Source organism: Amblyraja radiata, chromosome 21 (genome assembly GCF_010909765.2).
Source record: "Amblyraja radiata isolate CabotCenter1 chromosome 21, sAmbRad1.1.pri, whole genome shotgun sequence".
Taxonomy (NCBI): Eukaryota; Metazoa; Chordata; class Chondrichthyes; order Rajiformes; family Rajidae; genus Amblyraja; species Amblyraja radiata.
This window is the reverse complement of record NC_045976.1, coordinates 31,880,013-31,902,157: the sequence shown is the minus strand read 5'-3', so window position 1 is coordinate 31,902,157 and position 22,145 is coordinate 31,880,013. Positions and strand designations below refer to the sequence as shown.

Sequence of the window (22,145 nt, the reverse complement as noted above, 5' to 3'; positions counted from 1 at the left end):
ATTATTTTTTATCTTTAAAAGTTGAGACGGTTTAAGAAGAAAGAAAGCATTTTTGAAATATCGTCAGAAAAGTTGAGAGAAAGAACTGTTTTTGATTGGGGGAAAAAAGCTTTTTCAAGTGAGCGAGGGACATTTAAAAAAAGCAGGCTTTTGATTGGCTCGGGAAGAGAGAGCAGGCAATAAAAAGAAGTGAAGGTTTAGCGGAGCTGCCATGTCGGGAGATGCTGTGCTGAGGTGAGGTGTTGTACTGAGGGTAAATGGTTCATGGGGCTTCAACAAGAGGACTGAGAAAAGGGTAACAGCAGGTTAAGGTGCAATCTGTTTTGCTATGCAACTTTTCCAAGGTTTTAGGTGTTGTGGAGATGATTTTCAATTCCCCTGAGGACCACCACTACAGTATCTGCGTTCTGCTGCACCTCCCTATGGTCCGTGTTAAGGAACTGAAGCTGCAGCTGAATGACCTCAGGATTATCCAATGATGTGAGTGATATGCATTACAGTGAGGTGTTCATGACTAAGGGAGACTTTGGGGAAGTGAAATGTCAGACAGTGCCATAGTGATTGGAGACTTGTTAGTTTGGGGGACAGACAGGACATCCTGTGGCAACATTCAAGATGCCAGGATGGTGTGCTGCCTCCCTGGTGCCAGGGTCCAGGACATCTCCGAGCGGTTGCAGAACATTCTCAAGGGGGAGGGTGAACAGCCGGAAGTCATTATGCTCATCGGCATTAATGACAAAGGTAGGAAAGGGGATGAGGTCCTGAAAAATGAATGTTGGGAAAAGATTAAAAAGCCGAGAGTACGGCTTACTGGGCCCTTGGGTTGAGTCCCCCCAGGCTGCTGTATGGCCTCCGGTGGGCCTCACACTGCCTCCTGCTGTCAGTGTGCTTACTGGCCCTTGGTCCAGCTCCCTCCTCTCCGATCCATGGGGTGAGAAGAGGCCGTGCTCAGCGGCAACCTTTCTAGGCTGGTTCTGGGTAGCGCGGCAGTGAGCCAGGGCTGTTGTCGGTCATGGCCACGGACGTGGCCAGTCAGGAAGTGACCTTATACTGCGCTGCCCTGTCTTTTCATCTCTGGCCTTTGTCCAACCATCTGCCTTTCACCCACCCCCCCCCCCCCCCCCATCTGTATCCACATCCTTTTTTTCCCATGGATACTATGCTTCTCTGTTGAAGAGAGAAGTTGAAGCATTAACATTGTGTAGATTTTTGAGTAGATATAGATAGAACCTTTCCACATAAGGAACAGGAGAATAGAAGCTGTCAACAGAAAGCTGCCACCAAGAAATCAAACGGAATTTACAATAAACTTTTACAGTCATAGAATGATGAGAAACTGGTTGAAGTGAATTACACAGATTAATTTAAGTGAAAGGCATACTTTTTATTTTTATTAACACATTCAGACAGTTTGTACATATTGATATTTCCTTTGCACAAAAGTAAAATATTATTATTTTTCTTATTGTAACTATCTCCCGTTTCTTCCATTGATTTTGAAAATATTGCCCTGCCATAACCATGTTCATTTTAGATTTTCTTAATCGCAAATTACTCTCTCTCTCTCTCTCTCAGCACAATAAACCCATATCATCATACTCATAGTACAAACCCTCTCGAGACATTCTCAGTGGTAAATGCTGTAAATTCTTCTCAGTTTTAGTATTTCACCATCCCACCACTGAAGTGATCCCAGCCCTAATAAATTTTCCAGCCTCCACCAGGGCAAACTCATCTCTCTTCTCTAATAATCACTAAGCAGTGTTTTCTGATCACGACTGGAGGAACAAGGGTTGAATCCCCTTTGGCTCCCATCCAAAACAAAACCAAGATAATTTTATTTTGCCTGATGGTCTGGTTTGGCTGAGCTCATCAAACTAATATTTCATCTCACCAACCTCATATTTCGCTTGAGCATCGACTATAGCTTGAGAATATCGACTTCCCTAATTTCAAGTAACCTTTGCTTTTCCTCTCTCTCCATCCCTCCCCCATCCTAGTTCTCCAACCAGTCTGGTCTTTGTCCAAATTTGTATATCTTTGTATGCTTCGTTGTCACCTTCCCCTAGCTAACAATGATCTATTCTACATTTTCCTTGTTCTTCGTCCCCTTTGATATCTCGTTTTTGCACCTTACCCTTCCATGTCTCTGTGTCTCCCTCACTCTTGACTCTCAGTCTGAAGAAAGGTCTCAACCCGAAACTTCAACCATTCCTTCTATCCAGAGATGCTGCTTGTCCCGCTGAGTTACTCCAGCATTTTGTGTCTATCTTCAGTGTAAACCAGCATCTGCAGTTCCTTTCTACCCAAACTAAATACACATCTATCTTCTTTAATGCCAGCAATTGAGATGCAAAGGCAATTGGGATCTAAGTGAGATGCAAAGGCAAGCAGATACACCTTCTGTGCCTACCTTCACTATTGCATTTCATTGTCTCTGTACTGTACACTGCACAATGACAATAAAGATTGAATCTGAATCTGAATCTGAATCAGTAAGACTGAAAAAAAAATTAAAGCACCATTCCACAAATTGTGCTGCATCATCCAGAACCATTTTTATTATAATCCCCAACACAAATCTACAGTAGCCAAATTAAAGAAGAAATTATTGCAGAGGATTCACTTGTCTATTCCCTCCTGACCATGAAAATGTCAGGTTATGCAGTCTCAAAATTACTTGGCATACCTGAAGGATGAAAAGTAACAATCACCGCTGAATCTCTGCTTGAGTTCCTAAAGGGTAAATACGTTTGGAGTCCGTCTGTCACTTAGACCTGGAACTAACCTGGAAATCTCTGTCCTTGGGACATTGACAAGTGCATGGCATTTGTTGGGATTGGGGGTTGTTAAGCTTCATCACCAAAATCATAATGAAGAAAGCTTCCAGGTTATACATCACACACACAGGGTGAAAAAGAATCAGGTATTTAAATGAAAGATTTTTTAAAAGAAGTACAATTGACATTTTAGCAATACAGGATTATGCCGGGAATTGCGGCTGGTTGTGTAGTTGATTCTCAGTCCGAGGGTGTCACAATAAGAGGTGCAACGAAGTCGGAATGATGGATTCCAAAAGTGTACTTGGGATAGTTTTTATGCAAATTTACCTGGGAAGAAATCACAGAGTTAAACTAAGTTTCTCCTTGTAACATTTACTATTGCAAAACAAATAATTTCATGCATTTTTCTTAAATAAAACCAGCGTTTTAAAAGTATGCTCCCCATAATGGGATGTTGGCCCTCATAACAAGAGGATTTCAGTATAGGAGTAAAGAGGTTCTTCTGCAGTTGTACAGGGCTCTGGTGAGACCACATCTGGAGTATTGTGTCCAGTTTTGATCTCCTAATTTGAGGAAGGACAGACGTTGTGATTGAGGCAGTGCAGCGTCATATGAGGAAAGATTGAAAAGACTAGGCTTGTATTCACTGGAGTTTAGAAGGATGAAGGGGAATCTTATAGAAACATATAAAATTATAAAAGGACTGGACAAGCTAGATGCAGGAAAAATGTTCCCAATTTTGGGCGAGCCCAGAACCAGGGGCCACAGTCTTTAAGACTGAGGTGAGAAAAAACGTTTTCACCCAGAGAGTTGTGAATTTGTGGAATTCCCTGCCACAGAGGGCAGTGGAGGCCAAGTCACTGGATGGATTTAAGAGAGAGTTAGATAGAGCTCTGGGGGCTAGTGGAGTCAGGGGATATGGGGAGAAGGCAGGCACGGGTTATTGATTGGGGACGATCAGCCATGATCACAATGGGTGGCGGTGCTGGCTCGAAGGGCCAAATGGCCTCCTCCTGCACCTATTTTCTATGTTTCTATAAACATTGTGGATCTGAGAACAGGGAGCATTATTTGCCAAATCGAAATTTACCAGAATTATCACATTTCCCATGTGATTTGATTACCTAATTCTGCAATGGTGTGCAGGCATATGGTATAGCCATGGATGTGATGGTGCTCGGAACATTAGGAGCAGCAATAGACCATTAAACCTTTTAAGCCTCCCTATATTCAGAAACATTACAATAGACAATAGACAAGAGACAATAGGTGCAGGAGTAGGCCATTCGGCCCTTCGAACCAGCACCGGCATTCAATGTGATCATGGCTGATCATCCCCAATCAGTACCACGTTCCTGCCTCCTCCCCATATTCCCTGACTCCGCTATTTTTAAGTGCCCTATCTAGCTCTCTCTTGAAAGCATCCAGAGAACCTGCCCCCACCTCCCTCTGAGGCAGAGAATGCCACAGACTCACCACTCTCTGTGAGAAGAAGTGTTTCCTCGTCTCCGTTCTAAATGTCCTACTCTTTATTCTTAAACTGTGGCCCCTGGTTCTGGACTCCCTCAACATCGGGAATATGTTTCCTGCCTCTAGCGTGTCTAAACCCTTAACAATCTTATATGTTTCAATGAGATTCCCTCTCATCCTTCTAAACTCCAGAGTGTACAAGCCCAGCTGCTCCATTCTCTCAGCATATGACAGTCCTGCCATCCCGGGAATTAACTTTGTAAACCTACGCTGCACTCCCTCAATAGCAAGTATGTCCTTCCTCAAATTAGGGGACCAAGGGGACCAATTACAGCTGACATGTTACATTTACTCCACTTTCCTTCCTTTCCACATATCCCTTGATTACCTCAGTACCAAACAATTCATTTGACTTCTGGTTAGCCAGAGAATTCCAAAAGATCAAAGCCTAAATTAAGATTTTCCTCTCAGCCCACTCCTAAGTAGCTGACATTGAGAAACTATTATGCTCCCCAACCCAATCAAGGGGAAACATTCCCTCGGCAGTTACCTATTTAAGTCCTCAACTAATTTTATTTCAATAACGTCACCTCTCATTCTTCTAAACTCTAGAGTATATAGATCTACACTATCTGTTCTCTAATTATCATCCCCTAGATTAAGAAATTTAATCTACAGAGCCAAATACATATAGCAATTATGTTGATTAATCCATCGTTACGTGTGAGACCAAAACTGTATAATGTATACAATTGCATGTTAACTTATGCAGTTCAGGAGAACAGCACGCAAGTCTTAGAAACCTCTTAAATACACTCCACCTTTGCACTTTTCCACTGAGTAAGTCGGGTTAGCACATTTATCAATTGGGCCATGAAGGAAATGCAACCTGTCCTGATTGGGAGTATTCTTGGACTAAAATGATAGCTTCCTACTCAGCATTTCCACTTACATCTTCTGGCCTGTAACGATTAGGTCCTGGTTTCATTGTGGTGTCTCCTGGAATCATATTGCGTTCCACTATGGTGTACTTTGGTGCTCTGTTTTTGAATACATCAGTGTCCACATGTTTATATGCACATGGCCCTGGAGTCTGTAATTAAAGACACAATAAACTTTAGAGGAAATCAGACATGATATTTGGCACAGGTCAGTTCCCATATCTGGCCCCGGCCTCAATTGTTTATATGAAATCTGAGACAGTCCTAAACTTGATGCACTTTAAATTTCCCTTCATTGTTACGTCAGGAGGTTATTTTGGAGCTCTATAAGACCGCATGACACTACAATTTGCCTGCATGACACTAAATTTTGCATTCCATGAATGTCAATAATATTGAATTTTATGAAAGCCAATGTTGCAGCCATTTTTGCTACAATGAGATGATACAAACAGCAGTGTCCATTTGATGTATTTCCTAAGCATTGTACACAAGAAGAAATCTGACTGGACTGGAGAGCTTCCTGGTGGTCAAATTATTCTATGGCGTCTTTAATATTCATCCATTCATAAGGTGCCTTCACTTCCTAATTCATTGGCAGCACAGCATCTCTGATGCATTGCCACAGCCCCTGTTGAGTGGTCAGGGACAGGTGACAGGAAAGGGAGTGGGACAGCGGCAGACAAACGATGAGGCTCAGGCTAATTCCTTCTGCTTCCGAAAAGAAATGTATAAAAACTGAGTTTACTGAACCTCTTCTGGCCATGACTCCTGCTTCCACCACTAGATGGGATCAATCAAAAATCAGAATTGGACTTGCACATTTAAGATGGCTGCTGCTCGCTTGTGGCATTGGACACAGGAGGCAGCTGGACATTGGGTGCAGGGAAATAAGTGAGCAAGTTCCCCAAGCCAAATTCAGCTATTTCACCTGTCCATGATGAGTTTCTGGTAATTGGAAAATGTTATAAATTGACGCCCATGCTCCAGAAATGAAAGACGTTATGCCCATGCAAGGATTCACTTACTTTCACAATGTTACTCAGCATGCTCCCAAATGCTGTTTTTTGTGACATGGTGTAAGCAGGTGCTGCTTTCAAATGTGGAATGTTCGGCCCAAATACGCGTACATCCTTGTATCGTGCAGGTCCTAGTACAAAGAGGAGACAGAGATGAAGTGACCTGAGGTGTTCACTTAGCAACTAGAGGCCACCTTGATCTTCTTCAAGTTCTTGTATTTGTGTCAGCATACACCAACTGCAAATGAATGCCTAATTGGAGGCTGAACCTTCTTCCTCTACTGAGAGGGAAGCTTCAACATAAGCAGCCAAGGAGGCATTTCACAATTTTGCCTCTGCCAGCAGTCTGTGTAAACAATCCAGTTATTGCCATCCTGTCCCTCCCTATTCCATAATACTGGATTTTATTTTACTTTTTGAATATATACCTAATTCTGTCTATTATTAAATATGCTTTAGACGTCTTACAGTCAACTAACAGTAAATTCAATCACCAATAAATAACTTGAAATAATGGAATTTGTTTGATTTGTTCAATTTAGGTTTGTGATCCTTCACAATGCTGTTTGGTAGAAGTTCCAGGATGTAGACCTGATAGAATGAAGGAATGTAGATATGTTTTCAAGTCTGGATGGTATCTGGCCTTGGGGTAAACCTGTAGGTGGTAATGTCCCTATGTACTTGCACCTCTTGTTCTTGGTGACAAAGGACATCTATTGGGAGGTGATGTGTGGGTAGCCGAGTGACTAACTACAATGCATTTTTTAGATGACATACACTTCAACCAAGATATGATGGTAGTGGAGGGAAGGAATCGCAGGAATCACACCAATTATTTGATCTGTTATGGAATGTGTTGAGCTTCTTTAGAATTGCCCTAATTCTGGTGAGCAGTAGACCATCACACTGGGCAAGTGCCTTGTCAATGGTCTAAAGACTTTAGCATGTGAGAAGTCAATCATTAGAGGATACCCAACCTGCAAGCTGTTTTTGTCACATAGTATTTATGTGACCAGTCAAAGGTGACCCATGGGATGTTGATGATGGGAGACTCAGCAGTTATAATTACATTAAATGTAAAGGAAACATGGTTATATTCTATCTTGTTTCAGAGAGTCATTGCCTGGTGGCTCAAATATCACATGTCAGTGTCTGAATTTTGTCAAGGTCTTGCTGCATGCAAATTGATGGAATAGAGGAGCGACAGCTAGTTGAAAGAGATGGGGAAGGAGTAAGGAAAGGAGTGGGGGGGAGAGCTAGCTTGTGATGTGGTTTTGGGTGAGGAGGGGTTAATTGATAGATGAGTCAGGTGGGAAGGACAAGGATGGAAATAATAATCAAGGCTGGAAGTGTGGTGGAGAAGGCAAAAGGGTGAAAATGCTGGAATCTGGGTGTTGGTGTAGCTGGAGTGGTAATAAAGGTAAGCATGGCTGGAGTGGGGGTTTGGAGGAAGCTGGTAGATGAGAAACAGAATATGGGAGGTGGGGACAGTTTACCTGAAATCGGAAAATTCAATGTCATGCCATTGGGTTGTTGACTACCCAAGCAGAATATGAGCTATTGTTCTTCCAGTTTGCATGTGGCCTCACTCTAGCAGTGGAGTGGTCCAGAGGCAGACTGTTTGGGATGGGAATGGGAATGAATTGGCTGTTCATGGACTAAATCAGTGAATATGACTAAGAGAAGTAGGTTTGAGTGGTAGGAGACTATGATATCGACTGAGTGATTTTGAGTAGCTGAAGTGCCTGGCACTGGAGCCCAGGGCGTGAGGGACTGTCTCTGGGTTACATGATGTCTGGAACTGAGAGGTTGAGTCTGAGGCAGATGATGCTTCAGAACTGATGGATGGATCAGGTTGACAGGGGTTCCAAGGACTGGGAGATGGATACTGAGTGACAACGAACCTCGAGATATGGGAATGTCTGAGCACCAGGGAGCCCTGGGAATGAAGGATGGATCCAGAATTAGATGAATTCCAGAGACTGATGAAGGAGGTTTGAGAAACAGGAACTTTGAGATTGAGACAGTATGTCTCAATACTGAATCTCAGTTACAGAAAAAACCCTTGGGGTGGCAACATGAGGATGATTCACAGAAACTTGAGTGACTAGTTGCATGGGTTTGAGGGAGGGAATCAAAGTGACATGGATCTCTGATACTGAAGAAAGGGATCTGTCGGCAACAGGAGACCATGGGATTAAGGGAACAATTCTGAGTGAGAGGGAGCCAGAGAATGGGAGAACGATCCTGAGTGACAGGTAACCTTAGGACTGACAGAGTGATTCTGAGTGATAGACTGTTCTGGAACTGAGGAATTGCTTCTAAATGAGAGGAAGCCCTTAGACTGAGGGAGTGATTCATGTCAGAAGGAGCCTTTGGAGTGATGAACGACTTATTTATTAGAAGCTACGGCTGTCATCCGCAAAATTTGAAGCAGGTGAGGATTATAATGGGTTTTTATGGTATTTTGTTCACAGGTAATTGAAGGATAGGGCTCAGATTGATCTTTCAAATACTATGCTTTTTATTTCCATTAAACTGATTCCCAGTCCTATCAGTGGCTGTTAGAAACTATTTGTTTAGCTGTGAGTTCAACTTAGAACCAATCATATGGGCTTAATTGTCCAGATAACTTAAATGAAGCCCAACAGTCTGAGAGTGATATTGAGTGCTGATTACTGTACCTGGGCCATCACTTCCCTTGAGCCCAACTGTCCGCAAAGCCATGGAGTAGGCTGGAACAGAGCGGTGAACTAATCTATTTGCAGGATCTGTCCGGTAATTTGCTGCTCAGAAAAACAGAAAAGGCAAGGTCAGTCATTGTAAGTACATGCACGTTAAATGTATCTTGGAGACCACCAATAACTTACAAAAGGATTTTTAACACAGCAGAATATCCCAAAGAGTTTCACAGTGTAGTTTTATGCAAATTTAGGTACCAATCCATAAAAATAGGTTGTGATTAATACATAAAAGCTAGGTTGTAGATATAAAACATGGCCGTCCGAAGGGGGTTGTGGGGTGCGTCGGGTGTGGTCGCACCCCGCTTTTTTTCCAGAGTAAAAAAAATCCCGAGAAAAAAAAAATTGGAGCGCAACCAGTGTTTCCACTTTGAAGGAATTTACCCGAAATTCGGGAAATTCGGGTTCCGGACCCCGGGATGATTTGGGAAAAAAAAATATTTGCGACCATCCGCGCCTGCGCAGTGGGCGGGATCAGATCGCTGCCATTACATTACTGGGGAAGCTGGTGACTCGGTAGCGGCGCAAGATGACGCCGTCTCTCCGGCGACGGGGTGGGGGGGGGAGAGATGGGGAGTGTTGTTCCCAAAGTCTGCATTTATCCCATAGTCAATGTTAATACAACAGATGATTAGGTCTTTGAGTAGGGGGGAGAGATGGGGAGAAGGGGACGTGATGGGAGGGGAGGGAATGGAGAAGGGGAGAAGAGTGGAGCGGGGGAATGGAAGGAGGGGGGGGGGGGGAGGGGAGTGGAGAAGGGTAGGGGGAGTGGAGAAGGAAGGATTGGGGCGGGAGGAGGGAAGAGGGGGGTGAAGGGGAGAGGAGAGTTCAGTCTAAACTCACTGAATCTATCCCTGTGAAAAGCGGTGATTGGATCTGGAAACGGACCAATATATCTGTAAATAAAACTGGACAGACATCTTTTCATTTGCACAATTGATTTAATTGTATTAATTTTAATATATTAATGTTTAAAATCCATGCATTGAAGGAAGAATATTTTACAGCCCACTTGTGGTCCCCAACCCCAACCCTAACCGGTCGTCACCCACAGGACTGCATACATCAGTGTGTGACAGGGCGCACAACATGATGAGACACCCAGATGTCGCCCCTGGATTTTGAACATTCCAAAATCCAGGGGCGACAGGGAGACACCGGGCGTCACTATATGCGTCACCACACATCAAGCCGCATCACGACCCGACCATGACGCAACAACCTATTTTCAGGCTGTTGCCGAAAATGTCACCCAAGTGGGACAGGCCTTTCACGCTGCGAAACTTGAGGGCAAGGCTTTTGAAGGCGGCATCGGCGGCAAACTTCTCCCTGGCCAGGTTCTCGATCACATCGGGTTCGAGTCCGCAATGCTTGAAGAAACTGTCCAAGCCCGAGCAGGCTCGGGAGAAGCGGCAGCTGAGGTCGGAGTGCGAGCGCCATAATCCGCCTTCGCCAACCTGTCACTTGAGCGGCTCCTTGGGGCGACCTGCTGCTGCCTCTCGTCGCGCTGCTGGAGTGGTTACTTGTGCACCCTTGGGTGTTGCTGGTGTAGTTCCTTGTGCACCCTGGGGTGTTGCTGGCGACGCTGCTGTTTCTCCCTGGAGTGCTGCTGGTGTGGTTCCTTGTGCACCCTGGGGTGCTGCAGCCTCTGTACCCTCTGCCAATTCTCCCCCTTCCGACGTTGCTGCTCCCGTTGCCGGCCCCTGCTGCTTGTCGCCGCAGCCGCTAGAGCCGGACAGCAGCCGATGGACCCGGCTGCCACTGCCCTTGAAACTGCGGGCGCTGCTGGTGGCCGCCGCTCCCCGCACAAACTCGCACTTCTGCCGGTACATGACCAGCGAGTCAGGCCTGAGCTGCCTCTTGGAGCTAGAGCGATGCACAATATCAGGCGGGAGCCCCAGATGTCCGCTCTGCTGGGAGCTGCCGGAGGCCAGGTAAGTCTTCGTGTTGCTGATGGCCCCGCTGCCGCTGCCTTCCTCGGAGGCAGAGCTGCCCCAAATCATTTGGCCCTACTTTGCACCCCCTCGCCGTCTGGCTCTTTAAGTGCTTGGCCTTGTCAGCAGCCACTCTCACCATGGCACTCTGCCGACCCCGCCTGTCCCCCTCCATTTGACTGCAGAGGTAGCTGGGACCTTTGGTCATGAGCCTGAGCAGCAGAGAGACGCTCGCTTCGGGCGGCATGCTTGCAGTGGGTGCGATCCCGCTTGGCATCTTACTTTGATCCAGCCAACGAGGACAAACATGTTTTCACATCCGCGAAGAAGCAAAGACCAGGACTTCCATGAGCAATGACACACTCACCTTGATGCACATTCACTATGACTTTGCCCATGACGTGGACAAAGTGGTGACTAGGTTTACATTCTCGGAAAATGGAACTGGAAAATGTGATTTATGGCTAAATGGCAATATATGCAGGTCTGCCAAGAGTGTTGTCAAAGTCTGTGAGAGGAACCATGTCTGCTAATCCACTCACACTTTGGGAACCCAAACAGGGCACTGCAAGAAGAGGTAGAAGTCGGGCCACCTACATCAGTGTACTGCGGAACGACACATGCTTTGACTGCATTAACAAACTGAGGACTGCCATGCTAGATAAACTGGTCTGAGGTGCTATATTCGTGGAACCAGGGATGGCATAAAGGCTAAGGCCAACGAAAGCCCTTGCATTAGTAGAAGTAGTGGTAATGGCAATATACATTCAGGAGCACCTGAATGCTTTTGCAGCATCATGCCAGCATGCTGAGTGCTGGGTGATAGTCATGCTAGTCAACTTGGCTCAACAATAGTAACACTGGGTGATTTTTTTTTAATTGTACTTACCATGCTACTCACCTTTATGTGACATTTGCCAGGAGCACCTGAATGATTATGCAGCATCGTGCCAGCATGTTTGATTGTTTGGTAAACCAAAGAATTGTGAAATTTATGTTATGTTACATATTTTTATGTTATGGAATTAAAATCGAGAATTATAAATTTACATTTCAAAAATAGTTTCACAATTCAGTAGTACTGATTTTCAGTATTCCATACTGATATTTGAGAATACATGAGGGTGCATGCAAAACACTGATTTTCAAAAATCCAGTTTCTGTGTAGTACGTTCTGTTACATTTATGTGAGAAATACCAATTTCCCCAACAAAACACTGATTGCAGCCATCAACATACGGAGATGCTCGGAGAGACTTGGCAGCTCTGCAATTATTCACAATCACATTGTGTTTGAGAATTCAAAATGTGATTTATGATCTTGTTTATGAGTCATCATGGAACTAGAATTGTTATTATAGTATGACAGTAAAATAGGTTAGTTTGAAAGCGGTCATAGTAATGCAAATGCACCATTTCGTTTGACTTCAATTTTCATGATGGAAATTGAAGTCAAACTAAATGTTGTATTCACATCACTGTTCCATGTTGAAATTGATGTGATGTGAAGTTGTTAGGTCAGGAGGACCATTAAAGGTGTCCTGCACACACTAACACTGTCTAATCAATCAATCAATCAATCAATCAATCAGTTTTATTCGTCACTTGCACATAAAGTACAAGTGAAATGAATTTCCCAGCAGTGATACAATGAAAAAGAACACACAAAAACACAATAATAATTTAACATAAACATTCACCACAGCATTCATCACTGTGGTGGAAGGCACAAAATTTGGCCAGTCCTCCTCCATTTTCCCCCGTGGTCAGGACCTCAACCCTCCGCAGCCGCCGCTGCGGGCGTCCAGATGAGTAGACAGGTAAAAGTCCAGGTAAGTCCTGAAACGGTTCCTCCCCACTGGAGACCGTGGCTTCAGGTTGGTGTAGGTCACAGGCCGGTGGTCGAAGATATAAAGTTCCCGCCACGCCGCAGCTGGAAGGACCGCAGACCGCAGGACCAGAGGGCCGGCGGTCAGAGCTCCCCTCCCCAGGGGTCCCCGGCGATGGACACGCTCCTGATGGTAAATCCACGCCGCGCCCGCGCTAAAAAAGTTGGCCGGCGGTCGGAGCTCTTCTCCTCCCAGGTCCCCAACGAGGGATCCCAAGCCCAAGACGCCGCGCCGGCTGGAGCTCTGCAGACCCCGGCTTCAGGCTACCATGGGCCAGTGAACGGAGCGTTCCCCTCCGGCGAGCCCCAGCGAGGGCTCGCCCGCTCCGCGACGAGAATCCACCCTGCGCCCGCAGCTGAAGCCCCCGGGCGCGTCTCCGGGAAAGGCCACACCGATCCTTGTTGTTAGGCCACGGGGGGAGGCGACATAGAAAAAGTCGCCTCTCCATGGAGGAGGCGACCGAAGCGGTTTCCCCCTTACCCCCCTCTCCAAGCCCCACACAAAACACACAGAGAAACATTAAAACCATACATTAAAACACACTAAAAAAACAAAAAAAGTTGAAAAAACGAACACACTGCTGGCAGGGCTGCCGGCTTGCAGTGCCCCTACCGACCTATATCTAACAGTAACAGGCAATCAAATCAACACACGAAGCATCTACTAAAAAAGGTTTTCTTTACTGCAAAAACTTACAGTATTTTGTTAGCAGTTTTTGCATGCTCCTTTATAACATAATACATAACATTTTACAAGAGTTCAACTTGATTATTAAAACACGGACAACAATTCTTAATTTTAAAAATGTATACAACAATGACTGCAATCATCCCATTCCATCCACTCATTACTCTTGACTCAACCAAAATTATTTCTGAAAATTTGGTGCAGAAATACTCCAAAATAAGGCTCAGAATGCACCAGAGAGCTTCTAAATTCCCAGAGCTTCCAGGGCCCTTACGTGGGGCATCCCGGCCGCGAGGGGCTTCGCGCTCGTGATGTGCGCTGCGTGCACATTATTTCACTTAAAATGTTTGTAATCCTGTCATGCCCCCCATTTTTGAAAAGCTTCGTACGGGCCTGTAAAGTTTAAGGAAACATTTTTAAACTAGAAGGGACAAGTTAAGAAAGCGAGGCAGCGAATGTCACAAATTTGACACATTTGCTGCCAATGCTAATGTCTTACTCATGCATTACAGAAACAAATTCCTGACTATCTGAACCAAAATTATTTTTTTTATTTTATTTAATTTTTTTTTTTTTTTTTTTTTTTTTATTTGTTTATTTTATTAGAAGTTAATACAGTACAAAACAGTACAGTGGAACCTAATTTTAGGTTCCAACTATGTCATACCGTAATCCATTCTATGTACAACCTCTAGTTTTATGTTATGAGAAGGAAGTAAGCAAGACAAGAAAAAGAAAACAATAGAAAGGGGAAAAAGTGGAAAAATAGATGGTAGAGAGTAGAAAAACGTGAAGTGTGTATATAAAAAATTTAAAAAAATAAAAACGAAAAAGTGGAAAGTAGAAATAGAAGAGAAGGCCCCTTAAAAGAGAATTTTTCAAATCTGTATTCGGAGATGTAGATCTATCCACGTCATGAACTGACGTGGATAGATCTACGTGAACCAAAATTATTGAACTAACATAACACTACTTTGACATTTTAATGCTCTTCATGGAACTGCACAATAATGTGTGCAGTTACCAAATTTTACAATTGAGGTAAAGTTCTGAGATCTGTCCTGGTTTGTTTGTTAAATTTCAAGGATTTCCTTGCAGATTATAACGCAATTTGACAGATCTGTGATAAAATCAAAACCTCGGCTTCAGGTTGGTGTAGGCCACAGGCCTATGGAAGTGAAAAGTACAAATGGTATAGTATGGCATGGAATGGAATATTGCATGGCCAGTTCTGTTCTACACAATACCAGGGATAGTTAGAACGTCATCAAGGCATAAGGTGTTTATGTACCCAGGTTCAACACACAGATTGATGCACATAAAAGGTTACTGTACATTGGGTACACTTCCTATCTTCCACCCACCGCCCCCCACCACCACCACCAGCACCACTAATTTTATTTGTAAATTAGTACATCACATGCCCACACACCCAATCCTTTTTGGATCTCAAGATGAAAGGGAAGATTGTTTCTGCATTGGAGGAACATTATGGGCTGCTCCTGTACCAATTAAAAACGTTGGTTGGGTAAGGATTTCTAGTTTTTCAGTTCAACAGCCTGAGTGGCAGAGAGGAGGAACAAAAGCAGATTAAAATTTTGAGTGCACCTGGTATTTTTCAGGTCCGGCAGTCTTAGTAGCACGTTTCGGGTAGTAACTCTAATGGAACAGTCGTAATAAAAGGGCCATTTTGAGACTGATTGCTTTGGTGGTCGGAAGTGCTGTTGGTGAGTAAAAGTGTGAGCTATGGTGACTAAAGGGCTTTGGTGATGAGGGCAAGCAGAAACAAGGTAAGGTACTTAAAAAGTTTATTCCTTAGGTCTGTTAGATTTATTTTAAGTGTATATTGAGGGGGCAGTTATGGCAGCCAGCAGAGTGATATACTCCTCCTGTTTAATGTGGAAAACCACGAGAGCCTGATAACTATGCTGTAGGAAAAGTTCCAGCTGCACTCCCTGTCTTCCCAAATGTAGATTAATCCTGCCCCTCAAATATTTTGTCAGTAACATCCCAGCCACTCTAATTAGACTCAATAGTGACCCAATGGCTTTCTCTTCAAAGGAGCATTTCAAATCATACACCCAGAAACTCAAGAAGATACCAGAATGATGATGAGAATTGTAAGCAAAATAGTAGATGACTGCCAATAAAGAACAAAGATAATGCAGGGACAATGTACATAGATAGGTACAAGTAGGGCTTAGAGTCTAGGCAAAGATAGTCAGAATATGGAAGATATTAGAACTGAACTAATTTAGAGCAAGCATGATCTTTCTCCTATTAGTCACCTTATGTTAGTTCATCACTGACCTGGCCCTGGTGTTTTACTCGGGTCAATGTCCCTCGGTCGATGACCCATTGTCCATGCAGGGACAGTGTCCTTCCCATGGTGAGTCATCTTTTCTGGGATTGACTTTGGTGCAGGTGTGCCACTGTCCTTCGCTCCTGGAAGGCGTTGGGCCAAGGAATAAGCAGGAGCCCTGTATGTTGTTGTATCGTGGCCAGTATAACCTGGAAGTTAAAAAGACTGGAAATATCAAAAGCTTTCAAGCTTTCACGATTGGAACTCTACTTTCAATTTCATCAGACTTTCATTGCACCCCCACAAAGCCTGCTCCTCCGTACTCAGAGGAAATATGAACATAGGAAGGGGAATGGCCAACAGGCACACGAGTACTGCTGTGGGAACAGGGGAGCAGGACAAAGACAGTTTTCCCTAAGCCTATTCTATAATTTATGATAGATTTCCTTGGATATGAGTCAGTTAAGGGCTGTTCTGAGAATGCATGGGAACACGATTTACTTCAAGTTCATTTTTGAGGAGCGACAGACTACTGCTTATGAATCATTTTAAAATGCTGCAGCCATCATACACCAGGCATTATATGGAGGACAGAGCAAGGAGGTTCAAGAAAACTGGAGAATGGGTTCTGCTGCTCAAACATAGTGCACACATGGAGATGTATGTGAGATGCACAGACATGCTTGACATTGTCCACATCCTATGTCTCATCATCCTACCTGATTCAGCCCATGTTTTAGTTCCCCTCCACAAAAGCCTCAACAAGTTCACCTTCGTTCTACCCCCCTTCAGCTTCTTCCCCATTCCATTCACTTTCTCTTTTAACGTCTGTCCCAATTCTTCCATTCTTCATTGCTGGCCTTTCCCTATTCTCCATCTACCCCCACCCAGAGACAGAAGCAGACCATCGCCACTCAACCTCTTCAGGTCAACCTCACCTGGCCACAACCCTTATCCCTGGTCCCAACAGCCTGAAGTGTGCAGCCTAATCTAGACCTGGTCATTTCTCCCTGAAACCCCGCGTAAAATCTTCAGCCACCTACCTGATGTTAGCAAACTAAGGGGCATGGGGACATGAAGGATACAGAAAATGCTCACAGTCCTTGGGGTAGAGGATTCTAAAAGTAAAGGGCATAGACTAAAGGTGAGGGGTGAGAGGGACCTCAGGGGCAGCTTTTCACTCAGAGGAAGCTATGGAAACAGTTACAATTACGAGTTTTAAAAGGCATTTGGACATATATATGGACAGGAAGGTATAAGAAAGATATCGGCCAAATGCAGGCAAATGGGACTAGCACGATTACCGTGGATAAGATCGGCCGAAAGTTCTGTTTCGTACTGTATTGCTCTATAACGCAAAAAAACAAGTCCCCGATGGTAGATGTTGGAAGGTTATTTCCCGGCCGCTTGAGGTGGACTTATCCTTGCCGAGCGGCGGCATCTCACGTAACCAAGAGAGACATTTAGCATATACATTGCCCCTACAGGTTCACTGGTCTCCTGTCCCTGTGTCCCGAACCTCACCGGGCTCCTGTCTCCTGTACATTCCCTAAAGTCAAGGTGCAGCTATCTCCTGAACAGCCCCTAACCCATGGTGTCTGCGCGTGTCCCCCGTAAGGTCCATACTGCTCTGTGGAAGGAATGCTTGATTTGGTCATTGCTAATATCCCCAATTCTCTACTTATTCATTTGCCCTGTCAGCATGAAAAGTGCTCCTTAATGTAAGCTGTGACACTCGATGTTTGCGCTGCAGAGGGAACTGTGAACGCTGACACTGGCGACATACAGACCTGTGTGTCCCGGCAGGAGGTACTTGGGACCTGGACCGCTGTACATTGCTGCAATCGCCATTCTCGGGCGGTGAGGTCTCCATGTTCCAACCCACGGATCAGCCGGCATTGTAGGTGAATGGATTTATCTGGTAATGTGAATTCAAAAAACCCCCATAAGGATTGGACATATAGTCAAGCTTGGAATAAACGTTGAATGGTCGGCGGTTTATAAACATGGAGTCTGACATTCTTGCCCTAGCTGTATATTCTCTTAGACATATATGGATAGATACCGCACCCCTGTCGCCGGATCTTCTCGGGAAAACGACCGACTTTTCTGACTTCCCGCAAAGTACAAAACGAAAACAAAAACGCTGAAAATATTCAGCAGGTCAGGCAGCATCTGTACAGGACAGATAATATTTCATCGGCGGTAGGAGAGTTGCAAATCAAAGGTATTTTAAATTGTAGAGAAATCGGGTGGTGATATTGAAGGGGATATCTTGTGGGAATGAGTGGAGACCAACAATGACCCAAGTGGTTTCGGCATTTTCTACTTTTATTTCCGATTCCCAACATCTGCATTGGTTTTTGGTTTACAGCAAAATAGAACATTACTCATCCTAACCACACACAAGGTAACTCAAACAAAACCGAGTGGTAACAATTGGGGTGCGTTCACCCTGCGGGATGCAGACTACAGAGGCTGGTCCACGAAGGTGAAGAGGAGAGAGTGGCCTATGACGGGAAATTTGATTTGCAGATAACCTGACAAGCAATCGTTGCACTAGCCTTATTCCACCCCCAGCCTCAGGCTGGAGGCTGTTGGTGAGCGCATGGATCCACTCCTCTCGCCACCAGTAGCCGTCAGATCCAAATAACGATCTCACCTTTGGAAACATAAGAGACTGCAGATGCTTGAATCTTGAAAAAACAAAGTGCTGGAGGAACTCAGGGAATCGGGCAGCAACAGTGGAGGGAATGGGTAGACGACGTTTCGGTTCTGACCCTTTAGATTCACTTTTGCTGTTGGCGTGAGATCCTCCGGCAACTGGGCTTTACAAAGATTGACGTCGTTATAAAGGGTGCGTTTGTTTAAATGAATTATTCAACAATATCTCACATGTTGCCCTTTTGGAATTTGAAGGTGTCAGTGTGAAAGCAGCGGGCGTTCAACAATGCCCTCGCATGTCCCCATCCCAGACCTTTAATCAGCCACTCACGCTTTTTTGTTTGGTTTTGGTACCGGAGCAGAAATTGAGCACAATGCTGCCTGCCAAGGATTACCACAACAATTGAGTGCAGCGCGACTCCTTTCTCCGTCTCCCGGGGGGGATCAGTGAGCTTCTCCCGGGCAGCCGCCGCTGTCATTGCCGTGTCCCAGCAACAGCCATTTCAAGATTGATGACGCGTCTCAACCTGGTCAATTTCTGAGCTAACAATGTAAAATGAAGGGACTGCTGGGTCCACCACAGAGTGGCAAAGGTTGTAAAGATTTCTAATCACATTGCTAATCTGACCTTCCTCGAGTCCTGATTGCAGAGGTACTGGACCTGCCCAAACCACCAGCCCCACCAGATTCCGATAAGAACTTGAAACAGAAAGGGAAAATTCGGAGTGTAATGGATTGGAATGGGCGCGGGTCCCAGATCAGTGAAGTTAACATTTGGTCTTAGAGAAGGGGCATTCAGATAGGGGTGAGAATATATTTAGAAGAGGAAAATAAGGAGAATAACTCATGAGTTTTAAGGGATTTTTTTAATCGTACTTATACAGAGAAGTTATTTCGTTTTACATCGAGAGCCCATTATGTGTGAAGGAAATTAGGAAGCTTTCAAACAAGCTGTAAATGAAATCCAGAAGATAGACACAAAAAGCTGTAGTAACACAGCGGGATCGGCAGCATTTCTGGAGAGAAGGAATAGGTGACGTTTCGAGTCGAGACCGTTCTTCAGACTGGTTAGGGATAAGGGAAACGAGAGATATTGACGGTGATGTAGAGATAAAGCACAATGAATGAAAGATGTGCAAAAAAGTAACGAGGATAAAGGAAACGCCATTGTTAGCTGTTGGTTGGGTGAAAATGAGAAGCTGGTGCGACCTAAGTGAGGGTGGGATAGAGAGAGAGAGGGAATGCCGGGGCTTCCTGAAGTTAGATAAATCAATATTCATACCACTGGGCTGTAAGCTGCCCAAGAGAAATATGAGATGCTGTTCCTCCAATTTGTGCTTAGCCTCACTCTGACAATGGAGGAGACCTAACATTAGACCAAGGGTTTAGCAATCTGGAGATCAGGTAGGTTCAGGCAGACTGAACTAATGTATTCAGCAAAACAATTGCCCAGTCTACATTTGGTCTCTCCGATGTGTAAGAGTCCACATCTTTAACAATGGTTACAGTAGACGAGGTTGGAGGAGGTACAAGTGAACCTCTGCCTAACCTGAAAGGACTGTTGGGGTCCCTGGACAGAGTTGAGGGAGGAGGTATAGGGACAGGTGTTGTATCTTCTGCGGTTGCAGGGGAAGGTACCTGGGGAGGGGGTGGTTTGGGTGGGAAGGGATGAGTTAACCAGGGAGTTGCGGAGGGAACGGTCTCTGCGGAAGGTGGAAAGGGGTGGAGCTTGTTTATTTATGTATTGTATTTATTTACCTTTCCTGGACATCAGTGGAGCTGCACACTAAATCTCGTTGCACTGACGTGCAATGACAATAAAAGATATATTATTATTATTATTATTATTATGGGAAGATGTGTTGGGATCCCGTTGGAGATGGCGAAAATTTCGGAGGAATGAGATCTAGAATTCAGACCGACAGGAGACGATTACAATTTTCAGACTGAGATAAAGGAAATATTGGGTAAGGGTAACAAAGGAATTTGGGCAAAGAGTCAGACAAAAATAATACATTTAAGAGAAGCTGTAATCTTACACACCACAGGACCAGCGCGATAAGTAGATTGATCAACTATTTTCTTATCAAGAATGATAGGGTTAAAAAAAAGAGAAGAAGTTCAGAGCTGAGTCAACCGCAGTTTGCAGAGCAAATACAAAATATTAATATCATACCTAGAGGTTGTGCAACCTTTCCACTCATTCGGTACAATACAAGACACAACATGTTGAGGGACAGAGTGGGGTGGCGTGCCCTTAAGTGGCACTAGAGTGATCCTGCAGTTTACACAGTGAGTACACTGAATATACAGAAGTGTTTATCATGCATTTTAAAATATTAACCTTCTTGTTTATAATCAAGGACTTTGGTAGTGCTTCTTGGAACTGCAGGAAAGCATTGTGGATTAATAAATAATTTAGCGTTGACGATCTCACCGTGTTTGCTTGGGCCATTTGCAGAATGTTGTTTCATAAAGGGAGGAGAATTATGTAATAAATACAATATGCAGCTAAGTAGGTATTTTCATAAGAAGGTTAATAAGTTGGTGTGCCCAGATCAAAGGTGAGGTATTCAAGATTACACATTGTAATAATAATATCATGTTTAATGATATGATTCATACAATAGTACTAAAGGCACCACATCAATGTAGGTGGCCTCAGAGTGGGAATGAAATGGAGAATATTTAAGAATGATGAAGAAACTGGTATTTGCAATGTGTATTTTGCAATTGGGCAAAAAGGAAACCTGGTAAATCAAGATGCCTAGCCACGGGTTATGAGCAATTACAAGCACATTGTGTGGAAGATTGATCTAGTATCAGATGCTTACTGAGAGTTAGGTTGTTTATTTACCTGTCTGAAGAAGAGTCACAAACTGGAAAGTTATCTAACATTTTCCTCCACAGATGCTTCCTGACCGGTTTTTCCAGCAGTTTGTTTTTTTTGCTCAAGAATCCACACTATTTTGTCTCTATCGGTGCAAACTAAATTTGAATAGAGTAAATGTATTCAGTTTGGTGACGGTAAAATCATGTCAGGATCCTCAAGTCATATCGTGTTTGATTATTCCTACAAAGATCCTAAAGGCAAATTTATGGAGGTGTGTAACCTATTTATTGCAAGCCACAGCCAGTTTATCATGCATTGAAATCCCAAGTGGAAGAGGAAATGGATGTTGGAGAAGCATGGGTTTTGATGAATATGGGTCACAGCAACTGGGCAATATCATTTGTAAAGGTTGCAAAATAAATAGTCAATGACAACAAGGTCGCATTCAATCAAGTGGTCAAAAACAAACACTGTCTAATAGTAACATAAAGCCTTTATGCTGAGATGGTGGAGCAGAATTACTTGCAAATTTTCATTCATTTCGCGCATGAGCACAACCGAAGGTTGGTCAGAAAAACCAAGAAGAGGAAAATGTGGAGTCCATGGAGTTTTATTTTTGTGACATTTGGAATGTTGACACAATCGATGAAACATGTTGCAAAAGCACCCTGCCCTGCTAAACAAATTGACCTAGCAGGTTGGACAGTTTCAACAAGAACAAAGTTCACCAGAATGTTTTCTTGTGACTATATACAGGAACATATATTTAGAAGATGGAACAATACAGCACAAGAACAGGCCCTTCAGCCCACAATGTCTGCAAAACATAATACCAAGATCATCTCTAATCTATTTGCACATAATCCATATCCCTCCATTCCA

General features: G+C 44.1%; 2 protein-coding genes across 8 annotated transcripts in view; one reads left to right on the top strand and one right to left on the bottom strand.

The window, feature by feature from the left end:
• Positions 1–2,202: 2,202 nt before the first annotated feature.
• odf3b (outer dense fiber of sperm tails 3B) lies at positions 2,203–20,692 on the bottom strand. 3 transcript variants are annotated; one of them, XM_033039972.1, is made up of 8 exons: positions 20,607–20,662; positions 19,059–19,129; positions 17,557–17,684; positions 15,775–15,975; positions 8,898–8,999; positions 6,223–6,344; positions 5,206–5,346; positions 2,203–3,110 (listed from the first exon to the last, which is right to left on the bottom strand). In XM_033039972.1, the coding sequence occupies exons 3-8, from the start codon at positions 17,663–17,665 to the stop codon at positions 3,021–3,023; spliced, it is 765 nt and encodes a 254-aa protein (XP_032895863.1). In that variant the 5' UTR covers positions 17,666–17,684; positions 19,059–19,129; positions 20,607–20,662; the 3' UTR covers positions 2,203–3,020. The 3 variants fall into 3 exon arrangements, with proteins under 3 accessions (XP_032895863.1, XP_032895862.1, XP_032895865.1); XM_033039971.1 differs by lacking the exon at positions 19,059–19,129 and having other exon boundaries at positions 20,607–20,692; XM_033039974.1 differs by lacking the exons at positions 19,059–19,129; positions 20,607–20,662 and adding an exon at positions 18,762–19,001.
• The window catches only part of LOC116985287 (thymidine phosphorylase), a 28,664-nt gene continuing 21,578 nt past the window's right edge, over positions 15,060–22,145 (top strand). For 2 of the 5 annotated variants that reach the window (XM_033039966.1, XM_033039967.1), the window contains exon 1: positions 15,060–15,191. The gene's annotated coding sequence lies outside the window, so the exon portion shown is untranslated. Of the gene's footprint in view, positions 15,192–17,538; positions 17,667–20,619; positions 20,723–22,145 lie in introns of those variants that run through there. The other 3 variants (XM_033039970.1, XM_033039968.1, XM_033039969.1) reach the window with 3 other exon arrangements.